At 65.8% G+C, this 9,249-nt stretch overlaps 1 protein-coding gene across 1 annotated transcript; it reads right to left on the reverse strand.

The window, feature by feature from the left end:
- Window positions 1–1,078: 1,078 nt before the first annotated feature.
- On the reverse strand, window positions 1,079–8,920 carry PFL1_02823 (uncharacterized protein; the record flags this gene model as incomplete). The annotated part of the gene is made up of 2 exons (XM_007880337.1): window positions 1,079–8,272; window positions 8,414–8,920. 2 exons carry the CDS (start codon window positions 8,918–8,920, stop codon window positions 1,079–1,081), a joined length of 7,701 nt encoding a protein of 2,566 aa, XP_007878528.1.
- Between the last annotated feature and the right edge of the window lie 329 nt (window positions 8,921–9,249).

A 9,249-nucleotide genomic window follows, 5' to 3' on the forward strand; every position in this document is an offset into this window, starting at 1 on the left:
GTGACCGCCCGGTCGGGATGTGCAGACACGCTGAGGTGGCTGGGATGGGATTTTGATTCGCTCGGCCCGACCTGGGCTGCATCGCCCCGCCTCGCCCTCGATTGCTTCGTCAACGCCTGCGTGCCTCTTCTGCGTCCTCCTAGAGCAAATACCCAGGAACGAGCTCACAAGCCCCTCACGGCCAACACAGAAGCAGCAAGGAAGGGCCACGAGACCAAACGGGGTTTTACAAGCCATCTCTTTGCTCTCCTCTCTCAAAACGAACGAACCAAAGTGGGGGAAAAGGGGCAAGAAGAGGGTATGACACGAGACGATGGACCGCAGAGGGTGGCTAAGGGGGACAAAGGGCACGAAAGAGCAACGAGAGGACCGCGGAGCGACGACGTGGGAAGCAGCAGGAGGAGCCAGAGGGATCTTACAACGACTACGGCTGCACCGGAAAGGCAGAGAGAGAGATTCGAGCAGGTAGGAGGCAACGGAAGGAACGTCGGCCCGGGCCGACACGACCGCACCGTGCAAAGAGAGCGTGGATACTGACGACGCGGGGAGGGGGAGGCGAGGACAGGGGAACGGTGCAAACGAAGAGACCCAGAGATGAGGCGAGCGGGATCCCTCACTACACCATCCCACGACCGTCTCTGGCCGCCCCGCCCTCGGGTCGTCGATGTCGTAAAACGAGCGTGAATGGGGGGGCCCCGGGGGCGGACCTGGTGCAACAGTCTCCGCGCCGCCAGGAGAGGGATAAAAAGGAGCGTGGAGACCGGTGAAGCAGCGAGAGCACGTTTTGTAGCAAATGTCGAAGCCGCTTGGGACGGCAGCGACGAAAGAGCAAAAAAGGCATGGAACAGAGAAGAGAAAAGATAAGATAAGGGGGGCCAAGGAGACCCGGCAGCGGCGGCACCGCCATCACGGGGGGCGGGCACGCGCGCGAGATGCAAGGTAGGCACGCCACCTTACATCTCGCGCATCCGCTGGTATGGCCCGTGGCCCCACGCCTGTGCGGGCGGTGTCGGTGCTGCGTCTCGGCGACCGATACCCAGACCGCTCAGGACGGGTGCGAGCGGGTTGCTGTCGCCCGTCACGGCTGCGCCCGCAGCGCTGGTGACGGCCGCCGCGCCCGACTCGACGGCAGAGGGACCGCTGCAACGGCGCTGGTGACGGCACCTGCCGCCTCGGACGCCACCGAGCCGACGGCAGAGGTGGCAGCGCCAGCGCCGCTCGCGAGAGCCGACGTGGCCGAGCTGAGCAGGTTGGTCGTCGCGCTCGACGACGCCGTCGTCGGGGCCGGGGGCGCGCCGGGGCAGCTGGCGTTTCGCTGGATGCCGCCGAGGAGACCGCCGAGGATGCCTCCGACGGCCGGGATGCCGGAGAGACCGCAGAGCAGCTGGGCGCCGACGCCAGTGACGCCGCCGAGGAGACCGCCCTGGGCCAGCTGGCCCAGCAGCTGTGCGATGCCGGGTGCAGCGCCAAGCTCACCGAGCAGGCCGATGAGGTCATCCAGACCACCGATGAGGGGCAGCTGGATGGGCAGCGGCGATGCGTCGATAAAGTAGGTGGCCGGCACGTCGAGCTCGTTGTAGATGAGCGCCGGGATGCGGTAGCTGTCGCCCGCCGACTGACCGAGGTTGGCCGTGATCTGGTTGTACAGGTCGAGGTTCTTGCCAATGACGTCCAGACTGCCCAGCAGGCCCTGGGTTAGGACGACGTTGGGGATGCGGCCCGAGGTGGCGGTGCCGCCCTTGGCGGGTACGGCGAGCGGATTCGGGAACGTGTACGACACGGTGGCGTCCGGGTTGCTGGCGTCCTTGGGGTTGGAGCCGGCAATCTTGGCCGAGGTCTGAAGGCCGTCGAGGTAGAGGTTGGTGTCGAGCTGGTTGACGAGCGAGATGGTGATCTCGACCGTCGTGGGCGCCGCCTTGCCGAGGATGATGTTGCCGATGCCCGAGAGGAGCGTCTCGAGGCCGATGTAGACGTTGACCTGGGTCACGATGCGCAGCGCCACGCCCTGCAGCGTCGTGGTGAGCTTGACGCCGGCCAGCGCCGGACGGAGCGAGTCGTAGGGCGTGAGGTTGGTCTGCGGGCCGCGCGAGCCGTCGATGACCAGGTCGGCGCTCTGCGGGCTCTTGCCGTCGCTGAGCGCGGGCTGCACATAGCGGTTGAGCAGCAGCTGTGCGTTGGTGTCGTTGGCGTTGGTGGGCGCGTAGTAGAAGTACGACTGGACCAGGTTGTTGCCCGGGATGAGGCCGAGGACGGGGATCTCGGCGCGGCCGACAAACGTGTCGAGGAAGAGGACGGGCAGGAAGACCTCGTTGGTGAAGACGGTGAGGTTGGACGGGTTGAACAGCGTGACCTTGAGCGGGATCCAGATAAAGTCGGGCGAGCCGCTGCTGACCATGACGTCCGAGAGCGACGTGACGCCGTTGAAGCTGTTGATGCCCGTGAGGGTGGTGGTGACGTTGAAGGGGATGCCGCCGATGGGGATGTCTCCGATGACGGTGCGCGCCACGACGTCGGTCGATCCGCGCAGGTCGAAGGTGCCGCGGGGCGTGTCGGTGAGCTGGGCGAAGAAGGCCTGGAAGTTGGGCCGGTCGCCGGCGACGATGGGCTCGTCTCGCCACATGAGCTGGAGGATCTGGAAGTCCTGGGGCCCGCGCGAGGTGCCCGCCTGGACGTTGGACTTGGGCAGGTTGAGGCGGGCCGTGTCGCCACCGTTGTAAACGATCTGGATGGCCGGCGCGGCCTGGATCGGCTGCAGGCTGAACATGAAGGGGTTGGCAAACGTGGCGATGGTCGAGTTGGAGCCCGAGGGCACCGTGTACGAGTCGGCCGGATTGCCGATCAGCTTGACGGTCAGGTCCGAGATGGTGATCGAGTAGATGATCTGGTAGATCTTGCCGGGCAGCAGAACGTCGAGCGTCAGGGTGCGGAAGGCGGCTGAGAGCCAGTTGACGGGCTGGTTGCCGTTGGCCTGGGTGACGACCGAGACGCCCTTGACCTGGAGGATCTGGTCCTTGCCCTGGAGGAAGTTGGTGAAGAGGATGCCCGTGTTGGCGAGACCCTGGCCGGACTTGGCCGTGATCTGGCCGTAGAGCTCGGTCGTCGTCGTGGTGAGCGCGGCGAGGAAGAGGTTGCGCGAGTTGACGGGGCCGATGTCGGTGCCCATGAAGAAGATCTCGAAGTTGGCCGTGTCGAGCTGGATGCCCAGCGTGGCGGGCGACGGGATCCTCGCTCCGGTCTGGATGATGAGCGAGTTGCTCGTCTCGCCGGGGATGTCAAAGTTGAACGTCTCGACGCCCGGCAGGTTGTTGAACGCCTTGAAGTCGATGTTCTTCGAGATGATGACGTTGCTGAACGCGATGCCGAGCGCGCGGACGCGCAGCTTGCGCGAGCTGACGGTCCACTGGAAGCCGGGGTTGTGCAGGATGTAGGTGGCAAAGTCGGTGAAGCGGCGCAAATTGGTGATCTGGAGCTGGCCCGAGGTGACCAGGTTGGGCACGCCCTCGTTGGCAAAGGCGCAGATCGGCGGCAGCGACAGGGTGGCAATGTCGCTGCCCTGCCAGGTGACGGTGAGGGGCTCGGGGAACTCGATGTAGGCGTCAAACGGACCGGTGCCGAGCAGGGCGCCCTGGAGGTCGACCTTGAAGCCCGTGTTGGTGACCTCGGTGACGTTGGCGATCGCCACGGTCAGCGTGGCCTGGTTGACGAGGTTCTGGACGATGGGCGCGCCCGCCGGGCCGAGCAGGTAGAGGGCGGTCTGGTCAGTCTTGGTGGGCACGGGCTGCTGCACAAAGTTGAGGTCCGTCTGGTAGTCGTCGAGCTTGACCGTCGACTCGACGTTGAGGGTCGTGGTGAGGCCCTGGAGCAGGCGGAGGACGGCGCCCTGGACGTCGAACTGGTTGCCGGAGCTGCACGGCGGCGGGCTGTCGTCGGGGTAGGGGCTGACGGTGGTGTCGGTCGACTCCTGCGCCAGCACCTGGTCGAAGAGCGGCGGCAGCGGCCCGAGGGACGTGCCCGTGTTGGCGGCGGCGGCCGAGACGAAGCGGATGAGCGTCTTGGGGTCCAGGTTGAACTTGAACGGCAGCGGGTACGACTCGATCGTCGTCTTGCCCGGCGCCGAGATGACGCGCCGACGCAGGTTCTCGTTGATCTCGCCGAGGAAGATGCCCTGGTACGACGCGTCGGCCTTGACCTGAAGCAGGTTGATCGACGCGGTGAAAGGGTTCTGCAGCATGAAGGTGGCCTGGGCGAAGCCGGACTGCGCAATGTCCTTCGGGATCACCAGGGCGGCCTGGATGATGAGGAGCTGGTTGAGCGGCGGGATCGAGGCCTTGAGGCTGATGCCCGAGAGCGCCTGCTTGAGCGACTCGATGGGCGTCGTGTCGCGCGTGCCCTGGATGATGGTGTCCGAGACGATGCCCTGGACGTAGTTCTCGAGCAGCATCTGGCCCGCCGCCACGTTGGCCGCGCCCTGGGGCGAGTACTTGACGTCGGTCGGCACGCGGTTCTCGCCGGGGACGAGGACGAGGTTGTAGATGTTGGCGGTGCCGATCTTCTTGCCCATGAAGTAGAGGTCAAAGACGACGTCGCCGGTGCCGATGGTGATGTCCGACGGGTTGAAGAGGGTGGCGGTGATCTTGATCAGCAGGTACGACGGGTAGCCGTGGTACACGTCGAGGTCCGACACGGTGACTGGCCGCGCTCCGAGGTTCTGCAGACCCAGGATGTTGGTGTCGACGTTGAAGGGGATGTTGGTGATCGAGACCAGGCCGGCGGCCGTGTTGGCCTTGGTGTCGGCCTTGCCGTTGAGGTTGAACCTCACCTGCGTGCCGGCGGTCGTGTCGGCGAGGAACTGCGAAAAGGCCGGGTGCTGGTCGCCGTACACGGCGAAGGGCACGTTGGTGAACATAAGCGTCAGGATGCGCGCCACGACGTCGGTGATCGAGGGCGACAGCGGGATGTCGAGGACGGCGACGTCGCGGTTGAGGTAGTTTGCGATGAAGCCGCCGCCGACCTGCTGGATGTCGATCGGGAAGGCGAAGGGGATGAAGAAGTTGGACGTCGTGTTGGTCGAGCTCGTCGAGGGCGACCAGGCCGTCTGGGGCGTGAAGAAGAGCGACAGCTGGTTGAGGCTGATGCTGCGGATGACGGTGAACTTCTGCGCCGGCAGGGCGACGATGGTCTGGAGCACCTTGATGCCGTCGTTGAGCCAGCGGACCGAGTCGGGGCCGGCGTAGTCGCCGTTGATGGTGACGTCGGTGTTGACGCCGCCGACAAAGTTGGTGAAGATCTCGGAGAGCGCGGCGAGGCCGGCGTCCGAGGTCTGGGGCACCAGTCGGCCGACGAGCGGCAGCGTCGTCACGGCCAGCGCCTGCAGGACAAACTCGGACTCGGCGGCGCTCGGTCCGATGTAGCTGCCGTTGCGCGTGATGCCGACGCCGAACCTCGAGAGCTGGACGCCGACCTGCGACGGGTTGTAGATGGTTGTGTCGGCCGTCAGTCGGATACCGCCCGCCGGGTCGTTGGACGGCAGGTCAAACGAGTTGATGATGACGCTGTTCTTGAGGCCGTTGAAGCCGGACAGGATGACGTCCTTGGAGATCGTCACGTCGGGCACGGCGATGCCGAGCGCGCTGACCTTGAGACCCTTGCCAGCAATGTTCCAGACGAAGCTCTGCTGGGTGAGGAGGTACTTGGTGAACTCGGTGAGGTAGCCCACGTCGGCGACGGCAAACTGCGCCTCGAGCTCGAGCGTCGCGCCGACGTCGCCGGCCAGCGACACGTTGGGGAAGGCGATCTGGCCCAGCGGACGGCCCTCCCAGCTGATGGTGAGGCCCTCGGTGAATTGGATGACGGCGTCAAAGGGACCGGCGTTGGTGATGGTGCCCTGCAGCGCGGTGCGGAACGAGTTGGGCTGCGGGTCCAGGATCGTGACCCGGTCGATGGCCAGGATGGCGCCGTCGACAATCTTCTGCACAATGGGCCCGGCGAGCACGGGGAGCAGCTTGTTGAGCGTCACGTCGGTGCCGAGCGGCACGTTGCTCTGCGAGAAGGTGAGCTGGGTGCTGTAGTCGCCAATCTGGGCGTCCGAGGCGATCTCGAGGTTGGCGGTGGCCACCGAGAAGCCGCGCGAGATGTAGGTGGGCAGGTCGAAGCCGGTGTACAGGTTGTCGCGCTTCTGCAGCAGCGCCTGGCGGACCTCGTGGCTCGACAGCGCCTTGGGGGCGGGTTCGAGGGCAGAAAGGTCCTCGTCCCGCTTGACGTAGCGCCAGGCCGGCGCCTCCTGCTCGCGAGCCGCCATGTCGGCCAGAGCGGCGGCGTTGTTGCCGACGCCCGCCAGAGTCTGGGCCATCTCGTCGTCCTCGAACAGGTCGAACGTGTCCGATGCCTCGTCGCCGTCCTCGCCGCCAAAGGCACGCTCCTCGAGCGAGCGGCGGGTCATGGTGTTGGCCTCGGTGGCGGGGGTCAGGGTGTAGCCGCCGAGCTGGACGACGCCGTCGATGTAGGCAGGGTTCTGTCCGGACTGGACCGCCAGGGCACGCACCAGGCCGAAAATGTCCGGCGGGTACAGGTTGAGGCTGAGCGGGATGGGCGGCGACTGGGTCGTCGCCTTGCCGGCCGCGGCAAAGTTGAGCGGCGTGTCGATGCTTGCCACAAAGATGCCGTGCGAGGTGACGTTGGAGCGGATCCGGGTGATGGTCAGCGGCGACGTAAACGGGTTGGCCAGGAAGACGACCGAGTTGGCAACGTCGTCGGTGATGCCCGTAGTGTCGAGCACGGTCAGGTTGGCCGACTTGACCAGGCTCGACGTCAGGCCGGGCAGCGTCGCGTTGAGGCGCAGCGCCGAGAGGGCGGGCACGAGCGACTCGACCTGGCTCGACCCCTGGAAGCCGTTGATGTCGAGCAGCGTGTCCTGGCCCGAGATGAAACGGTTCAGCGTCTCGTAGCCCTGCGGGCTGACGTTGGGGTTGAAGACCGACGTGGCGTTGATGTCGTTGCGGCCCTGCATCAGGTTGAGGTTGGGCAGGGTGACGGTGCCGAGCGTCGAGCCGTCCTTGGCGAGCTGGAGGATGCTGTCTCCAATGGTCAGGTTGAGGTTGGACGGGTTGACGAGCGTGGTGCCGACGACGAGGTTGATGCCGTCGCGGCTGCCGCCGACGACGTCGACCGTGTTGATGATGGTCGGGTAAGCGGTCAGGCCCTGCAGGCCCAGGATGCCGCTGTCGACGTCGAAGAGGATGCCGTTGAGCACCACGCGGCCCAGGGGCGTGTCGGTGAGGGCGCGAGCCGCGCCCTGCAGCCGGATGCCCGTGCCGGAGCTGAAGGTGAAGTACTTCTGGAAGTTCTCGAGCTCCGTCTTGGCCGCCTCGGTCTGGTTGGGCAGCGTCAGGAGCGACGGCGGCAGCGTCAGGTCGAGCGTGCCTGCCGTCTGGCCGGCGCTGATCAGGTCGAGCTTGGTCGTCGTGTTCGAGTAGGCGCCCTGGATCGTGCCGACCTGGGCCCCGTTGTAGAGCAGGGTGATGGTGTTGGCGGTGCTGACAATGTTGAGCGAGAAGCCGAACGGAAGGCCAAGCGTGGCCGAGAGGGCGCTCGAAAAGGCCGTCGGGCTAAAGGCCGTCTCGGGCGTGTAGACGAGGGCGAGGGAGCCGATCGTGATGCTCTTGATGGGGCTGATGGGCTCCGGGGCCTTGAGCGGCACGGCGATCGTGAGGGCCGTGATACCCTCGGACAGCCAGGCCACCTTGGAGCCGTCGGCCTGCGTCGCCGACACGCCGCGCGCCTCGGTGGGCAGCGTCTGGCCATTGATGTAGCCGGTGAAGAGCTCGCCGAGCAGGTCCAGCTCCGTCTGGTTGGTGTTGTGCGGGATCAGCCGGCCGCTGAGCGTGATGATGTTGGTGCCGGCCGTGACGTTGAGGTTGCTCGTCGAGGCCGGGCCCAGGTACATGCCCTTGTAGTAGAGATCCACCGCCAGCGTGCCGATCTCGACGCCAAAGGGCGACGGGTTGGTGAGCGAGGTCGTGACCTGGAGCGTGACGCCGCCCTGCGGGTCGTCGCCGGGCAGCTGGAAGTCGAGGATGCCGACGTTTTCAAAGTTGTTGAACCCCTTGATGATGATGTTCTTTGAGAACTTGAGGTTCTTGTACGTCGGCAGGAACGAGAAGGCCTCGACGTGGACATTGCCGCAACGGAGCTTCCAGGTGAACTCGGGCTGGGTGATGAGGAACCTGGCAAAGGATCCAAACGCCGCCTGGTCGTTGATGATGAAGTTGGACGCCTGCGTGGGTGCAACGGGGAAATGCAGAGCGGAGGGACGGAAGCGAGGAGCGCGGAGCGCGGAACGTCAGCAACCTGGAGGAAGGAGGGGCGGGCAGGGCGGTGGGGCAAGAGCGAGACGACGACGGCGGCGGCGACTCACCTGCTTGATCCGGCCGTGTCCGGCAGCGACGCCAATGTAGTCGAGGTTGAACTGGCCGAGATTGACCTCACGCAGGCCCTCTTCCGGCGGCGTCACCCAGAACACCTGGACGGGCTCGCGAAAGTAGAGGTGGGCAGGGAAGATGCCGGTCTTCTTGACCTGACCCTCGAGGGTGAGCGGGAACGAGGCATTGCCGGGCGAGGTGATGTTGGAGGCGTAGACGTGCAGGCTCGAGGTGTGCAGGGCGTGGTTGCCAATGGCGTAGAGGACGGGGACGAGGGTAATGACGAGCGTGACCAGGATGAAGCCGGGAGCGACAAACAGGCAGCAGAAGCCGAGCTTGCGGGAGAGGTACTTTTTCTCGTAGGGGGTGCCGCGAGCCTTCAGGAAGCCGATGGGCTGGCCTGGCTGGTAGAAGCCGCCCGCCGGTGCGCCCGAATCAAAGGTGGGGCTGGGCCCGCTCCTGCGACGGAGGTTCTCGCGCGAGCCGTAGCCGTTGTCCGCCATCGTCGCCGCCTAGCCGCTGCGCGCGCTGTGTGGGGAACGCTATGGCCGTGGGGGTCGCCGCTGCTGCGCTTTACTGGCGTCTGTGGGTGGCTGCCGCAGTCAAATCAAAAGCCGCCCGGCGCAAGGACCGGAGGGGGTATATGGGGTCCGGAGGCTGGGAAACGGGGGTGGTGGCGGCGCGTCCGATGGAGAGGGAGCGCGATGCAGATCCAACAAAGACGAGGTCGGGGTCGAGGTCGGGATCAAGGTCCAAGTCGAAGCCGAGGTCGGTCCAGAAGAAAAAGTCCCCTTGGAGTCGTACGGCGGTGGTGGAGCGCGACGGGATCAGG

The sequence above is a fragment of the Pseudozyma flocculosa genome (assembly GCF_000417875.1).
Source record: "Pseudozyma flocculosa PF-1 unplaced genomic scaffold scaffold00008, whole genome shotgun sequence".
In the NCBI taxonomy this organism is placed as follows: Eukaryota; Fungi; Basidiomycota; class Ustilaginomycetes; order Ustilaginales; family Ustilaginaceae; genus Pseudozyma; species Pseudozyma flocculosa.